This window comes from Babylonia areolata, chromosome 29 (genome assembly GCF_041734735.1).
Source record: "Babylonia areolata isolate BAREFJ2019XMU chromosome 29, ASM4173473v1, whole genome shotgun sequence".
In the NCBI taxonomy this organism is placed as follows: Eukaryota; Metazoa; Mollusca; class Gastropoda; order Neogastropoda; family Buccinidae; genus Babylonia; species Babylonia areolata.
The window spans coordinates 40,962,376-40,980,930 of NC_134904.1; the positions used below are offsets into that span (position 1 = coordinate 40,962,376).

The 18,555-nt window shown below is 44.0% G+C and overlaps 1 protein-coding gene across 1 annotated transcript; it reads left to right on the forward strand.

The window, feature by feature from the left end:
* Window positions 1-8,991: 8,991 nt before the first annotated feature.
* On the forward strand, window positions 8,992-17,711 carry LOC143274858 (uncharacterized). Its single transcript, XM_076578816.1, has 4 exons — window positions 8,992-9,312; window positions 11,509-11,684; window positions 13,764-13,868; window positions 16,201-17,711. Exons 1-4 carry the CDS (start codon window positions 9,061-9,063, stop codon window positions 16,292-16,294), a joined length of 627 nt encoding a protein of 208 aa, XP_076434931.1. The 5' UTR covers window positions 8,992-9,060; the 3' UTR covers window positions 16,295-17,711.
* The last annotated feature ends 844 nt before the right edge of the window (window positions 17,712-18,555 follow it).

Genomic DNA, 18,555 nt, shown 5'->3' on the forward strand with positions numbered 1-18,555 from the left:
CCTCCTCCTCCTCTTCCTCCATTACCTCCTCCTCCTCTTCCTTCTCCTCCTCCATTACTACAGCCTCCTCCTCCTCCTCCTCTCCCTCTTCCTCCCCCTCCTCCATCACCACCTCCAGAACCTCCTCCACCTCCTCCACCCCCACCTCAATCCACAGAGGGTTGAGTTACGCGGCTGTGGCAGCCCTCAAGTTACACTGGAACACCACCGCCACACCAGCTGGCAACACTGCCTCCTCCTCCATTGCCAGATTCTCCTCTTCCTCTCCCTCCTCCTCTCCTTCTCCCTCATCTCCATCCTCTCCCTCCTCATCTCCCTCCTCATCTCCATCCTCTCCCTCCTCATCTCCATCTTCTCCCTCCTCTTCTCCCTCCTCATCTCCATCCTCTCCCTCCTCATCTCCATCTTCTCCCTCATCTCCATCTTCTCCCTCCTCATCTCCATCCTCTTCTTACTCCTCTCCACCTTCTCTCTCCTCATCTCCTTCCTCTCCCTCCTCCTCTCCCTCCTCCTCCTTGTCCCCCTCTCCTTCCTCCTCTCCCTCCTCCTCCTCTCCCTCCACCTCCTCCCCTTCCTTCAGCATCACCAGACGCCCCTCTTCCTCCATCTCCAGTAACCAGGTGAGTGCATTGCTCTACGGGGGTTTTGATGATTCAGGTATTGTGATGTTTGATACGTATTCAATTTGAGTGTTGCGCATTGTTTTTGTTTTGTTTTTGGTGTGTGTGTGTGTGTGTGTGTGTGTGTGTGTGTGTGTGTGTGTGAGTGAGTGAGTGTGTGTGTGTGCGTGCGTGTGTGAAAGGTTATATATATATATATATATATATATATATATGATTAAATGCATGTTTTAAACATGTATGTGTGTGACATTGTACAGTCTTTTCAAAAAAGGAATTTCCATTTGTTTGATGTTGTTTTATTATATACCCTTATGAAAATCACGTGACCTGACCTCTGACCTTTCCCTGTTTTTCAGGGTGACGGAAGTGGGGCTCAAGGAAGCCATCCAAGGGCACCCTGGGTAAGTGTTGACACCTGTAGTTGTGTAAAACACCCTGGGTAAGTGTTGACACCTGTAGTTGTGTAAAACACCCTGGGTAAGTGTTGACACCTGTAGTTGTGTAAAACACCCTGGGTAAGTGTTGACACCTGTAGTTGTGTAAAACACCCTGGGTAAGTGTTGACACCTGTAGTTGTGTAAACCACCCTGGATAAGTGTTGACATCTGTACCTGTGTAAACCACCCTGGATAAGTGTTGACACCTGTAGTTGTGTAAAACACCCTGGATAAGTGTTGACACCTGTAGTTGTGTAAAACACCCTGGGTAAGTGTTGACACCTGTAGTTGTGTAAAACACCCTGGATAAGTGTTGACACCTGTAGTTGTGTAAAACACCCTGGATAAGTGTTGACACCTGTAGTTGTGTAAAACACCCTGGGTAAGTGTTGACACCTGTAGTTGTGTAAACCACCCTGGATAAGTGTTGACACCTGTAGTTGTGTAAAACACCCTGGGTAAGTGTTGACACCTGTAGTTGTGTAAAACACCCTGGGTAAGTGTTGACACCTGTAGTTGTGTAAACCACCCTGGATAAGTGTTGACATCTGTACCTGTGTAAACCACCCTGGATAAGTGTTGACACCTGTAGTTGTGTAAAACACCCTGGGTAAGTGTTGACACCTGTAGTTGTGTAAAACACCCTGGATAAGTGTTGACACCTGTAGTTGTGTAAAACACCCTGGATAAGTGTTGACACCTGTAGTTGTGTAAAACACCCTGGATAAGTGTTGACACCTGTAGTTGTGTAAAACACCCTGGGTAAGTGTTGACACCTGTAGTTGTGTAAAACACCCTGGATAAGTGTTGACACCTGTAGTTGTGTAAAACACCCTGGATAAGTGTTGACATCTGTACCTGTGTAAACCACCCTGGGTGAATGTTGACACCTGTAGTTGTGTAAAACACCCTGGGTAAGTGTTGACACCTGTAGTTGTGTAAAACACCCTGGGTAAGTGTTGACACCTGTAGTTGTGTAAAACACCCTGGGTAAGTGTTGACACCTGTAGTTGTGTAAAACACCCTGGATAAGTGTTGACACCTGTAGTTGTGTAAAACACCCTGGATAAGTGTTGACACCTGTAGTTGTGTAAAACACCCTGGGTAAGTGTTGACACCTGTAGTTGTGTAAAACACCCTGGATAAGTGTTGACACCTGTAGTTGTGTAAACCACCCTGGATAAGTGTTGACATCTGTACCTGTGTAAACCACCCTGGATAAGTGTTGACACCTGTAGTTGTGTAAAACACCCTGGATAAGTGTTGACACCTGTAGTTGTGTAAAACACCCTGGGTAAGTGTTGACACCTGTAGTTGTGTAAAACACCCTGGATAAGTGTTGACACCTGTAGTTGTGTAAAACACCCTGGGTAAGTGTTGACACCTGTAGTTGTGTAAAACACCCTGGGTAAGTGTTGACACCTGTAGTTGTGTAAAACACCCTGGATAAGTGTTGACATCTGTACCTGTGTAAACCACCCTGGGTGAATGTTGACACCTGTAGCTGTGTAAAACACAGTCAGCAAGAGTTTACACATGTGGTTGTGTATTTCAATGTGTGTATGATGTGGTCACAGGTGTGTACATGGCGTGTATGATGTGGTTATAGGCGTAGACCTCAGTGTGCCCATGGTGTATGTGTGTTGGGGGGTGGGGTTAGACAAGGTAGTGGTGGGGATGGTGGTGGTCATGGTGGTGGTGGTGGTGGTGGGGATGGTGGTGGTGGAAGTGTACATAAAATGTGTGCAATGTAATCACAGGTGTGTACATAAAATGTGTGCAATGTGATCACAGGTGTGTACATAAAATGTGTAATGTGATCACAGGTGTGTACATAAAATGTGTGCAATGTGATCACAGGTGTGTACATAAAATGTGTGCAATGTGATCACAGAAGTGTACATAAAATGTGTGCAATGTGATCACAGGTGTGTACATAAAATGTGTGCAATGTGATGACAGGTGTGTACATAAAATGTGTGTGCTGTCTTCACAGTACCAGACGCAGAAATGCGCCGGCCGGTGCAGAGACTGCGTGGCGGAAGGTCTGCACAAGGCCCCCCTCATGCCCCATGACCCAGCACTGGAACATTTCGTGGCACTGGACTGCGAGATGTTCAAGACAGACATGGGTCTGGCACTGGGTAAGACATTCACCGTTCTTCTCTCTCTTTCCATCATCTCTGTCTGCTCTCTTTTTCCGCCCTCTCTCCATCCTCTCTCTCTCCATTGTCTCTTTCCATTCTCTTTCTGCATTCTCTCCATTCTCTCTTTCCATATTCTCGGTCATTTCTGTCTCTCCATTTTCTCTCTCCACTGTCTCTATCCATTCTTTCTTTCTATTCTCTCTCACTTCTATCCCTCCACCGTCTCTCTCTCTCTCTCCGTTCTCTCAGTTCCCTCTCTTTCTCAAATATCTGTCTCCACGCTCTTTCTCATATCTCTTTCCATTCTCTCTCTATTCTCTTTCTTACAGCCTGATACAACAAGGTTCTCTGTCTGCCCATGGAAATCAAATTCACACTTGCAAAATCATTTTTCGTCTGTGTTTTTAAATGCCAAAAAGCGTTGACGTTTAGTTGAAAATCATTTTGATCGTTAAAATTATTGAATAATTGGTGACCATGAGGGTAAAGATCTGCAGTAGAAAATCAGGCCTTGTTACTGACGGTTTTTATTACAACAGTAAGTCAGACGTGAGGGTAAGGATTTTTCTGTGATGGTAACATGTAACACATGTTTCAATGAATGTCTTGACACAGCAGTTCCCTATCTCCATCATAGAACAGGTCGTGTTCATTGTTTAGGTCAAGTCACCATGGCATACCATGCAACACAGCTGTTTTCTGATCTGGTCACTTAGTCATGCACTTCGTCTTCATGTCATGTCACCACAGCGAGTAGTCTTCAAGTCATGTCTCCATGGTAACGAGTGACGTATCTGTTTTCAGGGCGGGCAACGGTGGTGGACCATACAGGCCGCGTCCTGTGCGATAGCTTTGTCTGCCCCAAAGAAGGGGAACGGGTCGTTGATTATTGCACACAGTACAGTGGCATCACGGAGGAAGACATTCAAAAGCATGGCCGGCCCTTCCACATCGTGCAGGCTTTTGTGGCAGACCTTCTTCAGGTAATACTCAGGATTGTTCAGTCTGCAGTGAGGGAAGGAAGGAATGATTAAAGGATTTGGCTGCTGGCACATTACGGTTATACGTACTTCGGAAGTTTGGGGGGAGGGTTTGTTAGCAGTCAGACAGTAGAGTCGGAAAGAAAATACTGTCATTCAGATTAACGAAATGTTGAAGTGAATATGTAGCCATTAAAAGTATCTAAATCTATGGACTGAAATCAATATCCCTATCCTTCTCTCTCTCTCTCTCTCTCTCTCTCTCTCTCTCTCTCAGGTTTTGTTTTAATGGATTAAGCAAAATATGTTGTATTATAGTTGAGGTGACATAAGAAATAACCCTTATCACCCCCTTGTCAATAGACCTTGCAGGTAATGACAAAATAAAACATAAAAGCATCTGTGTTCCCTTCACCCGTCACACTTTGTCACGTGATTGTAAACAGATGATACTACCGACACACAGATTTCAAACAACTTACGACACATTGATCCCTGGTTGCGGCACCTGGTGGGTAAAGGGTGGAGATTTTTTCCCATCTCCCAGGTCAACACATGTTCCGCAGAGATCTAATGCACACGTTAAAGATACCGTAATCCATGCCAACGTTCAGTTGGTTATGGAAACACGAAAATACCCGGCATGCATTCCCCCCGTTCCCTGAAAACGGAGCAGGTACTTCTCCTACATGGCGGGGTGAAGACAAAAAGCCCGCTGGTGTACACGAGTGAACGTGGGAGTAGCAGCCCACAAATGAAGACGAAGAAGAAGATGATGAAGAATGGTTTCAGATAACTGCCAACACACCGATTTAAAAGGAAAAAAAAAACAGAAACGGAATGACCAGCGTGGTTGGTTTATGCAAGGGTCAGGCATCTTCTGCCTTTTCTTTTTTCCTTTTTCTCCAGCTGATGTGGTGTAGCATATAATGACAGCTGTGTCAGCACCACACTGTGACACCCCCTTGAACCAACAGCGAAAACAGGATGTGTGTACTGTCTGTCCCCAGAACAAAGTGTTGGTGGTCCATGACCGGGTGGGGGACCTCAGGGTCCTGGGCCTGACCCACCCGGAGGAGCACACCCGGGATACCGCCACGGCCGTGCAGCTAATCCGCACGGTCCGACCCACAGGCCGCCTGAGCAAGGTGGGCCTCAAGAGCCTGGCCAGCACGCTACTGGGTCAGTGGACACTGTGCACGTGAAGCAAGGGAGAGGGCTGGTGTGTGTGTGTGTTGGGGGGTGGGGGTGGAGAAGGTGGTGGGGGGATGGTGGTGGTGGTGGTGGTGTACACGTTGTTGTTGGTGGTGATGGTGGTGGCGATGGTGGTGGTGGTGGTGGGGATGGTGGTGGTGGTGTACACGTTGTTGTTGTTGTTGGTGGTGGTGGTGATGCTGACCATGACGATGATGATGATGACCATGACGATGATGATGACCATGACGATGATGATGATGACCATGACGATGATGATGACCATGACGGTGATGATGATGACCATGACGGTGATGATGATGACCATGACGACGATGATGATGACCATGACGATGATGATGACTGTGTGTTGCACCCAGGCCGAACCATCCAGCAGGGAGAACACTGCTCCCTCATTGACGCCCGGGTCACCATGGCGGTGTACCGGGCAGTCCATGAAGACTGGCTGTTCGGCCCAGAGCACCACCTCAGTGCCAGCGGGGGGCGTGGCCACAACGGGGGGCGTGGCCACAACGGGGGGCGCTGGAGGAGGAGGAGGGAGGCGGAACGAGCCAAGTGGAACCGGCTCATCGTCCGCATGTACGACGAAAGACAGAAGAGGGGTAAGTCGCCACTTGAGACTTCACTGTTTGGTGATCAGTAAAGGACAGTGGTTTCAGATTAAACGATAATGGTGGTGTTACTGCTTATGATATCAGAGTTGGCTATTACTGTGATGATTAGTTGCTCTGTGATCCAGCTTCTAATCATGTATATCTGTGATGACGGAAATGACAGCTGTGGTAAAAGTAATGTCTAATGCACAGAGGAATAGAAAAACTGGGCTTTCAAGCTCACAGTTCATAGTTTTACCATCTGAAATATTTTCAACTAGAGAACAATGTGGACAATAATTATTTTGTCTTTCACACGGCATTGATACCGTCGATGCATTGAGTACATGTAATAAGTAACATTGTGAGGTTTTCAAGGACAAGTTGACATTCTTCGCAACAAAAAAACATTATATTGATTACTATCGTTATTTTATGTTTACACGGCTTTGAAAAAACAAGACAATTATTTTTTGAGTACAGAGAATAAGTAAGACTGATTGCTTGAAGTGCATATAGTGTCACCTGTTTTCGACTGGGAGTTGCCGTTAAGAGATCATTGCACTGAAAGCTGTCATTATGAGAACACCGTATTGATGGCTGTCGTTCAGAGAACATCATATTAATAACACTCGTTATTTCATAACTTTGACACTAAGAACGTGTTAACCACATAGAAATAACACTGTGGTGCTTTCAGGCACGAGCCATCACACTTAAAAAAAACACACTCTTTTTTAAGAAAAACAACACGATTTTATCAAAGACACTTTTGTGATGGGCAGGTGAGTGATCCCCCTTCCCTACGATGGAGGTCTGCGCCACATGACTGCCTGGAGCAGTGCGAGTGGGGGACTGCTGGACAGGAAGCGTCATGAAGTGACGTCATCACAGCTGATGACGTCTGACTGAGTTGAATGACAGAGATAGCGAGTGTGAGTGATAGAGATGAGTGACAGAGATATGGAGTGTGAGTGATAGAGTTGCTGAAGATGTTTTCAAGAATGGTTTTACCATTGACTGATAAAGTTGAATGACGGAGATGTGGAGTGTGAGTGATAGTTGAATGACGGAGATGTGGAGTGTGAGTGATAAAGCTGAATGACAGAGATGTGGAGTGTGAGTGATAGTTGAATGACAGAGATGTGGAGTGTGAGTGATAGTTGAATGACAGAGATGTGGAGTGTGAGTGATAGTTGAATGACAGAGATGTGGAGTGTGAGTGATAGTTGAATGACAGAGATACAGAGTGCAAGTGAGTTGTTAATGAAGAACTGAATAAACTATGTTGTGAGTATCAATAAAACCTTGTTTTTTTCTGGATGAAAATGAATCTGTCTTTCTGCCTCTTATCTGTCAGTTCCCTTTCCTGCAATGGCTCTGGACGCCCCCTCCCATACACCTATACACGTGCGCCCGCATGCGCACACATACACACACGTCCACACGCACGTGCGCGCATACACACACACACACACACACACACACACACACACACACACACGCCACCTTCCTTACAATGAAATACATAAATCATGTTAATGCAACAAACATAAAACGCAAACTTAAGTGCACGCGTATGTTCGCGCGCGCGCGTACACACACACACACACACACACACACACACACACACACACACACACACACACACTGGCACACACACACACACACATACACACCCACGGCACGCACGCACGTATGTACAAATCAAATTAGTGCAAAAACTAGGAAACAACGACGTCATATCATCTTGTGATTTTTCCCATTTTGATCATGTAATTTTCCATACTTTCAAGCATACTAGTACTTTCGTCATCGCCTTCAACAATTTGCGGCAATTCAAAACTGATTTCGGATCAAAATATTTCTTTGGAACTAACTCATTTGAAAGCATCTCTTCCCCCCCCCTCCCTTCCCTCAAACGCAGTGCAAGCTGAGCGCGCATAATTATACACACTGACAGTGAAAAAACGCTGTGATTAAAGAACGAACGAACGAACACCCACATACTCGCTCGCGCGCTTTACGCTGAGAGAGAGAGAGAGAGAGAGAGAGAGAGAGAGAGAGAGAGAGAGAGAGAGAGAGAGGCATATAGGCTAGGTATATATGCACACACACACACACACACACACACACACACACACACACACACACACACACTCAGACACACACACACCGGCCGTGGCACTCACACAGACGCACACAGACACAGACACAGACACACACATGCACACACATGCACACACACACACACACACAGACACACACACACACACACACACACACACACACACACACACACACACACCAATCATAATATACACCCCACAGACACACAAGGCACCACATCTATTTCACACCCACCCACCAAACCCTCACCTCAAGGGTGCACACGCCATTGGATCTAATCACCGTGACTTCCAACCACCTCCCCAACATCGATCAAATATGACTCGTTGACTGGTCTAGCTAATAAAAGTAAAGGAACAGTCATCAAAGTATGAACTGAAACCCTAATCACTCATGTCAAAAAATGATTAAGAAAGATAATAACGTTGTGAAAAAATATATAACAAAGACAGAACGCAGAGAAATTATCAGTACAACACATAGCCCCGGCGGCCGACCGGCTGGTGAAACGAGCGAACAGTAGAAAGGACTTCCCATCACCATACTTCCTTTTTTTTTCTTTTCTTTTTTTTCCTTCTTCTTTTCTTTTCTTTTTCTTGTCTAGTACCACTCAAAGTGGAAAGATGTCGTTAAACTGAAGACTACTACTACTACGACTACTGCTACTGCTACTATAACACACACACACACACACACACACACACACACACACACACACACACACACACACACACACACACACACACACACACAGTGGTTAACCTACACGTTGATTTGGAGTCATCTCAGCACGCGAGCCAGAAACCACGTGACACTGCAATCATTGTTGATTTCTCGCTTTGCTTCCGCTTGGCGGTCGTTTCAAAGCACCGACAAAAGCGCTCGTTTTGAGAACCCAGGCTGTATACTCTGTGTGATAAAAAGATAGTTTCAACATGTCGGCGATCAAAAAAGCCTTACGAAGTACCATCAGTCGGAGACGTTATTCGATGTTCGAACAAAAAGAGAACGACTACATCAACACGCCTAGATCGAAACGAGCAGCGTCTGAAGAGCCGGAAAATGAAACGAGACGAAACCTTGCCAGTGCCAATGGAAGTGTTCCAAGCAGACGACACTCAGCGATTTTTCGCCGTGGATCACAGATGAGAAGATCGATGAGGGATGCTGTTGGAACCATCAGACAGGTCAGTGACAATGCGGCGGAGTACACACTATGATGATTTTAAGGGACGGTTGCTGACCCGAGAACGCTGGAAAGGTCACGTGTTTTGATATTGTCAGCTTCACAGTTTAGGTTAGTTTCTTTTTAGTTTTGTTGATCCGTATACGTTGTTGTGGCATCAAAATGCAGTTTATGAATTTGAGCAAACAAAAAACTTTTGCAAATGGAGGGATAACATGTTTGAATGTGATAGGATTTTGCGCGCTCCTGTGGTTGGCTGGAGCAGGGGGTGGGTAGCATTACAGGAATGCGAGATTTAGGTGATGTGTCATCCGGTGGCATGGCTTTGTGACCTTTTTGCCTGGCAACGTGCCAGTATCCTTTTGTTGCCTGAGTTTGGCGGGTAACTGAATAATAATGCTTTTCATGCTGTGAATTTTGGGCTGCCTAATTAATTTTTATTATTATTTTTTAATAAATGTTGCTGTTCTTTTTTTTTCTCCTATTTTTGGCAGGTTAGATAAATATATACAAATGATATTCAACCAGATCATGTTAAGGCTTTACTGTGCAGGTTCTAATTTATGAATTTAAAGTGACTTACATTATAAACTTAATTACAATACATTACCTCCACCCATTACCCCCTACCCCACACCCACACTTTTCTTTCCCACCACCCAGATTTTTTCTTAGTTTGAGAGCACACACACACACACACACACACACACACACACACACACACACACACACACACAGGAATGAAGACAGAAATGAGGGAGAGACTCATAAAACACAAAACTGCCGCCACCACTACCACCACCACCACAACAACAAAAGAAAAACAAAACAGTCAGCATGGGATTCATGGGCTGGTACTGTGGCTTTCCATACAGTGTTGAGTGACTCACCAAGCACCACCACCCCTTCCCCCCCCCCCCCCCCCATGCACTGCCCCCCCCCCCCCCCGCCCCCCCCCCCCCCTCCCCACACATACACCCCAACAATACAGCAGCATTCCTCAGGGGAACAAAGTTCACCTGTTTGAGATGGCAGGTGTGGTGGTCAGCATTCACCTCCACACTGCCGGCTGCTGTGTAATCCATTCACCATGTGAGGGACATGGGAGAGGAGATAACTGAGTCAATAATTGCCCCCAGCTCCATCCTCTCACAGTGAATGCTGGTGGCATGCTCCTGTTTCAGATAAGATGTTAGCTTCTGGCTGCTGTGTGAATTGTACTGCTATCACTCACTTTCATTACAACTACTGAGTTTGGTTAGACTTAGAGGCTGTGTGGCCATGGGTCACAATCTGGAGAGTGTGGGGGGAGGGAGGGGGGCCATGGGGAGGGGGGGGGGTCTTTTGATAAGGCACAGCTTGTGAGTGCTATTGTGTGAACCAAGAATTTCAGGGTTTCACCTTTGAAAAATTAGATGAGGTTTTCCTTCAACTTTCACTTTCAGGGTCTTTCCGCTCTTTCACTGATGACAGAAATTTTGTGTTCCCAAAATACTTTAAATAGTGAGTTAGAAACATGTCGGGAGAGCTTTTTAGTTTTAGTTCTTCAGCTATACAAACTTGGAATTAACTGCCTTTTTCAGTTCCATCACAGTTTTTCACACTTATCATTTAAAACAATATTTTATTTCATTTCATTTCAAATAGTCTTAACAAACTATGACACTATTATTATCTCTATTCCATGGATCCATATCTTTTCTCTTCCAAGCATATATTTGTGCATGTGCGTGTGATTGTGTGTGTCTCTGCAATCTCGTGTTTGTGTGTGTTTGTTTTTGAATGCTCTGTATCAAACTGATTTGTTATTGTGAGATAAATTTATCAATGGATATTACAATTACCAGCCATACAGAATCAGAATGTATAGGCTTGGTCTGTTATCAATGAAGTGTTAATAAATTTCTTTGTTAAGCTATGCTTTGAATTTAGTTTTGGGGAAAAATTATGGAATGACATATGAATGGATAAATTTTATTTTAAAATTATTATTATTATTATTGCAGTAAAATAGGTGATGTGTGTTGTATATATATATTCTGTGAAGTAAGTACTTCCTCAAGTTGGAGAGCACTAGTTGGGTCACGGTAAGTATGTTATTTAAACGTAATTTTAGATAGAAAATTTCCTTTGTAGTCCATTCACTCTGTCTTGTGTGTTTTTATTTTTTTTATTTTTTTTTTTAAACCCCAAACAGAAATTCAAGACATCAACACGAAGATTAAAACCTCTTCAGGAGAGTCAAACCTCCACCCCAACACGTTCTTCAGCCCGCAAGAATGGTCGAGAGGTAGGCATGTACTCGCCCTTCCGCATTGAGACACCGGGCAGAACGACGGGCAAGGTGGCTCGGCGATCCAACATCAGGACAGTGTAAGGGTTTGATTCTTTGGAAGTGCTGTACAGGTTCTAGCCATCTGATGTATTCACTTGAGATGTATAATGTTTGGGCATTGTGATGCACGTGGTTGGTTTTAAGTATCGGGGATTAGTTAAGTAATGTGGTATGGTTTTAATTGTGATATTAGGGTTAAATGTTAGGATAATTATGAGATGTGTACCATTCAGCCTTTGTGATGTGTGATATTTATAATGAATGTTGTATATGATTTTTTTTTGTTTTGTTGTGCGTGTGTGTGAACGTAAACATGATTGGTTGGTTGAATGTCTATGCATGGTAATGACGGTGAATGTTTGACCAGTCCGTGTGCTGTATCTTTTGCATAATCATGGGGAATGTTAAACAAATGTGTGCTGTGTTTGCTGCATAATGACGGTGAATGTTTGACCAGTGTGTGTGCTGTGTTTGCTGCATAATGACGGTGAATGTTTGACCAGTGTGTGTGTGGTGTTTGCTGCATAATGACGGTGAATGTTTGACCAGTGTGTGTGCTGTGTTTTGTGCATAATGACGGTGAATGTTTGACCAGTGTGTGTGTGGTGTTTGCTGCATAATGACGGTGAATGTTTGACCAGTGTGTGTGGTGTTTGCTGCATAATGACGGTGAATGTTTGACCAGTGTGTGTGTGGTGTTTGCTGCATAATGACGGTGAATGTTTGACCAGTGTGTGTGTGGTGTTTGCTGCATAATGACGGTGAATGTTTGACCAGTGTGTGTGGTGTTTGCTGCATAATGACGGTGAATGTTTGACCAGTGTGTGTGTGGTGTTTGCTGCATAATGACGGTGAATGTTTGACCAGTGTGTGTGCGGTGTTTTGTGCATATTGATGGTGAATGTTTGACAATTGTGAGTCAGTGCTGTGTTTGCTGCATGATGACGGTGAATGTTAGACCAATGTGTGTGCTGTGTTTTGTACATATTAATGGTGAATGTTTGACTATTGTGAGTGCTGTGTTTGCTGCATAATGACAGTGAATGTTTGACTGTTGTGTCTGCTGTGTTTGCTGCATAATGATGGTGAACGTTTGACCAATGTGTGTGCAGTGTTTTGTGCATAATGACAGTGAATATTTGTGTGCTGTTTTGTGCATGACAGTGAATGTGTTACCAGTGTGTGCGAGTGCTGTGTTGTGTAGAGCCAGTGTGGATAGTCTGGTGACGGTGAATGTTTAACGAATGGACCTGTGTGTTGTGTAGAGCCAGTGTGGATAGTCTGGTGACAGTGAATGTTTAACGAATGGACCTGTGTGTTGTGTAGAGCCAGTGTGGATAGTCTGGTGACGGTGAATGTTTAACGAATGGACCTGTGTGTTGTGTAGAGCCAGTGTGGATAGTCTGGTGACGGTGAAAGTTTAATGAATGGACCTGTGTGTTGTATAGAGCCAGTGTGGATAGACTGGTGACGGTGAATGTTTAACAAATGGACCTGTGTGTTGTATAGAGCCAGTGTGGATAGTCTGGTGATGGTGAATGTTTAATGAATGGACCTGTGTTGTGTAGAGCCAGTGTGGATAGACTGGTGACGGTGAATTTTTAATGAATGGACCTGTGTGTTGTATAGAGCCAGTGTGGATAGTCTGGTGACGGTGAATGTTTAACGAATGGACCTGTGTGTTGTGTAGAGCCAGTGTGGATAGACTGGTGATGGTGAATGTTTAATGAATGGACCTGTGTGTTGTGTAGAGCCAGTGTGGATAGACTGGTGATGGTGAATGTTTAATGAATGGACCTGTGTGTTGTGTAGAGCCAGTTTGGATAGTCTGGTGATGGTGAATGTTTAATGAATGGACCTGTGTGTTGTGTAGAGCCAGTGTGGATAGACTGGTGATGGTGAATGTTTAATGAATGGACCTGTGTGTTGTGTAGAGCCAGTGTAGATAGTCTGGCGACAGTGAATGTTTATTGAATGGACCTGTGTGTTGTGTAGAGCCAGTGTGGATAGACTGGTGATGGTGAATGTTTAATGAATGAACCTGTGTGTTGTGTAGAGCCAGTGTGGATAGACTGGTGACGGTGAATGTTTAATGAATGGACCTGTGTGACGTGCAGTGCCAGTCTGGAGACACCGACACGCTTGCGACGTGAAGTGGAGGCTCTGACGGCCAACATGCAGGCCCTGTCTGCCCTGACCCCCAACACATTGCACACCAACAGGTCAGTGCATCACTATCCCCTCCTGTTTGTCGCATTAACACATTTCTACTACATCTGATGATTTTAAAAAAAAAAAAAAATTCTTTTTTTTCCCCCATAATCTGCACCGTTTCAGTGGCATTACTCCCTTGCCACTCATTCCGAGTTTCCCATACACAGCCACACCTGGGTTCGGTCGCCAGGATGTCACACACCAGGAGAGACCCTGTACTGCTGCTGAGTCACTCCAGTGGTGTTCAGTAGTGCCTGTTCTGATTTAACATACTTAGGACAGCACCTACTGATGACAGTAATGGCTAAGTCGCAGAGCCAGACTGAGTGAGTGTCTCCCCCAGAGTGGAGACCACCATCACATCTCTCTGACAACAGTCCCCAATGAATCCACTGACACTGAAGACCATGAAAAGACTCAACCAAAGCATGTAAGTGGAGGGGTATGGAAACTAAGGTAGCCATGAGAGCAGGGCATGAAATGTCACATAATTTGGGGGCTTTTTTTTATTTTTTATATTGATGATGAAAACGATGCTGCTATGGAGGTCCATTTAGGTTTGGGACTACCTGACAAGGCTGTACTCATTGCTTCCTGTCATAATGATATCCCAGTGTCAACCAGGCCTGAGAGATCCAGACACTTCCAGAGTTGGTCAGGAAATTAGAGCAACACATCCAAAGACACATCTGTGAAGTGGATGATGCTCAACTGTGTGGTACCAGTCTTCCCATTTCAGCCTTTGGTAAGAGCCAGCTGAGGGCCGAAAAACCACCTCCGCTGGGATTCAAACCCGCTCCCTCCCCTTGTCAGTCTGTGACGCTAACCACTTCACCACAGCGGTGAAAATAAAAGTGACCACTACTTTTGGATTTGGCTGTTGCCGTAGACAATGGACTGGGGGTACAAATTGTCCAGCATATGGCAGAAATCAGGCACAGATTGTCTTGACTTTGGGCAGTTTCCAGCAATGAGACATTTTGTTTGGATATTTTCCAGCATGCGTAACTTTTTGCAGCCTCTTCACTGTCTTTGATTTTTCGGTGAGATTACTATTAGGGACATTATTATGCCTGTGGTGAAACTTCAAATAAAAAAAAAAGTAAGAGAAGTACTGTCATTCAATTTTCTCATACCAAATGGGCCGTATTACCACTCATGGGAGATAATTGTGTTGGCTCACTCTCTTGCAGTTTCACAGCAAAAAGTGCATTCACCAAATCGGACATTGTGATGGTGACATCCGTCATCATGAAGCTTTTAGCACAGCTTGACAGTGAACTCTACATGAGAAAATGGCGAGAACAGGGTGGAAATGGGAATGGCTCAAGAATAACATGAAATTGGATTTAAATGTGAGAAATGTTTCAGAAAGATTGACACTGTAGGTGTGCGTATTTCTGCGATTGTTGAAAGCCACAGGAAAAAGAAGTCACAAAAGAAACGTCACAAAACTACGTAAAAAAAAAAAAAAATAAATGAAAGGAAATAAAAAGTCACAAAATTAGGAAGGAAAAAAAGTCACAGATAAAAAGCCATAGTGAAGGACAAAAGTTGGAACAAGTTGTCATTTCCCCTGTTCTGCCTGATGTTCCACAAGGCACCACGCACCATTTCCTCAACAGTCTTTCTTCCTTTTCTGTCAGACAAAAAAGATGCACTTGCCGTGCAAGATTGTCCTGTGAATGCAGTGTCTGAAAATTTGAAATGGCAAAGGGAGCTTTTTCCTGTTTTACCTGGAGCATTGACGGCTGCAGTCAACACTGCTTGGTCCAGGGGCAGCAACTCAGCAGATATCCTTGTTCAGAAATGTGTTAAATCAGTAAAATATTAGTGTGAAAACTGTGACATCGTTTATTGTGTTGTTGTTTTTATTCAAAAAGGAAATGACGATTGTCTATGCAGTTCAGTAAAGTTTTTGCACACACAGAGAGAGAATCACAGCTCTTTGTGACTGATCATTATGTTACAATTATTATCTTTTTTTCTTCTGATGTTGTAACATTTTATCATTCTTTACTTCATCAATTTTGAAAGTAATGTTTGAATATATATATATATATTTTTTTTTTTCATTTAAAAAATAATTTTTGTATTTTTAAATTTTTTTCATTTATATTTTTGAATAATGTTATATTTCATTTTTCTTTTCTTTCTATTTTTCCTTTTTTTATTTTGAATTCTTCTTCTCCATTCATGGGCTGCAACTCCCACATTCACTCATATGTACACAGTCTTTATTGTGTATGACTCTTTTTACCCTGCCATGTAGGCAGCCATACTCTGTTTTTGGGGGTCTTTTTAAAAAATAATTTTGGTCTGTTTTTTTTTCCCCCTCAGATCTGCACGGCGATCCCCCCCGATCACCAACGGCAGTCTGAAGACTCCTCGCAGTGCGCGTCGCCGCCTGCCGACCGGTGCCAATCCTGTGTGAGTCAGCGCCGTGCATCAAAACACAACCCACAGGAGGGACAACATAGCTTGTCAGACTGACCACCTGGCACACAAACACCTGTGTGTTCACTGTCTTCGCCACATGCGTGTACCTTGTCTTTTCCGCTTGGCAGCTTTAACCATGGAGTCAGGTCACAACGGGGGGGCGGACTGCTGAGCTATAAATAGTTAATGTATTATAAATAGATACACAGCTATTTATAGCTCAGTTGTGTGGACATGGTCCGTGCATAAGGTGAACTGATCTTGTGCTCACTCACTGAGTGAAAGTGACTGAGAGAACTGGGAGACATGGTCACACTCAGGCAGTGGGGGACAGGATCGGGCGTGGTCGGCTGTGTTGCAAGTTGAAAAGCAGTGACTTTTTTTATGATGTGCCTGTTTTTATTTCGCATTTTAGTTTTCATTCTTTTTTTTTTCTTTTTTTTTTCTTCTTTTTTTTATTTTATTAAACTATCGAGCTGTTAGTTGCTGAAACTGTGTTATTGCACGTGCGTAGGTGAGCTTACATTTTAATGATGCATGAATGTAAAATGCATGTCAAGTATTTGTTGTATCCAGGAGAGCGTCCCATGTTGTAGAGGGATTGGAGACTGTATACAAGAAGTATTAACTAATTGCCTGCACTTTGATGTGCTGATTAAAGGAAAGACTTCTAAATTCTGTTTCAGAAAAAGGTTAAAGGCATACAGCATACAACATACTGGAAGTCAAAGATGCTCCAACTTAACGATGTTTCAAGAATGTTGAAATTTGGTGTTCTCAGCTTTCAGTGATGTCCTTGTGTTCTGAGTGACACAGGATGATTTTCTGAAGGTAGAGGAACACCTCATGGATAACTGCTGCACAGGGTTCATAGAGGGATAGAAGTCTGGAAAAGTCTTGGGAAAAGAGAGAACCAGTTCCAGGGCCGGAAAAATCGTGGAAAAATATGTTCCGCTATTCACGGTCTGGAAAAGTCTCAGATTTTTCATAAACCATTGACCAGTACTATTTAACAAAGACATTACTGCTTAATATTCTTTTAAGTACACATTCAGCAATGAGCTAAATGTATTTAAGACAATGACAAATGAACAAAGTGAGGAAAATTGATACTGGGATATCCACCAGTTTTTGTGTGTGTGTGTGTGTTAGAGGTGGTGTAGATGTCTGGAATTTTGTTTGTTTCGTCTGTGGGAACCATGTCTGCTGATTCAACTTTTAGTGGAGGGGGCTGACACAGAGAAGTTACAGACAAAAGACTTGAATCCTTGTACCTTGTAGCAAGACTGACCATACGACAATGCAGTGTTACACATCACCATTCACCTTGTAGCAAGACTGACCATACGACAATGCAGTGTTACACATCACCATTCACCTTGTAGCAAGACTGACCATACGACAAGGCAGTGTTACACATCACCATTCACCTTGTAGCAAGACTGACCATACGACAATGCAGTGTTTCACATCACCATTCACCTTGTAGCAAGACTGACCATACGACAATGCAGTGTTTCACATCACCATTCACCTTGTAGCAAGACTGACCATACGACAAGGCAGTGTTACACATCACCATTCACCTTGTAGCAAGACTGACCATACGACAAGGCAGTGTTACACATCACCATTCACCTTGTAGCAAGACTGACCATACGACAAGGCAGTGTTACACATCACCATTCACCTTGTAGCAAGACTGACCATACGACAAGGCAGTGTTACACATCACCATTCACCTTGTAGCAAGACTGACCATACGACAATGCAGTGTTACACATCACCATTCACCTTGTAGCAAGACTGACCATACGACAAGGCAGTGTTACACATCACCATTCACCTTGTAGCAAGACTGACCATACGACAAGGCAGTGTTACACATCACCATTCACCTTGTAGCAAGACTGACCATACGACAATGCAGTGTTACACATCACCATTCACCTTGTAGCAAGACTGACCATACGACAAGGCAGTGTTACACATCACCATTCACCTTGTAGCAAGACTGACCATACGACAAGGCAGTGTTACACATCACCATTCACCTTGTAGCAAGACTGACCATACGACAAGGCAGTGTTACACATCACCATTCACCTTGTAGCAAGACTGACCATACGACAATGCAGTGTTACACATCACCATTCACCTTGTAGCAAGACTGACCATACGACAATGCAGTGTTACACATCACCATTCACCTTGTAGCAAGACTGACCATACGACAATGCAGTGTTACACATCACC

Bases quoted from the DNA above. Each gene is read 5' to 3' on its own strand.
- LOC143274858 (XM_076578816.1), top strand. From the start codon at position 9,061: ATGTCGGCGATCAAAAAAGCCTTACGAAGTACCATCAGTCGGAGACGT. The intron at 9,313-11,508 runs GTCAGTGACAAT...AACCCCAAACAG, and splicing joins CTGTTGGAACCATCAGACAG to AAATTCAAGACATCAACACG. The intron at 11,685-13,763 runs GTAAGGGTTTGA...TGTGACGTGCAG, and splicing joins CGATCCAACATCAGGACAGT to TGCCAGTCTGGAGACACCGA.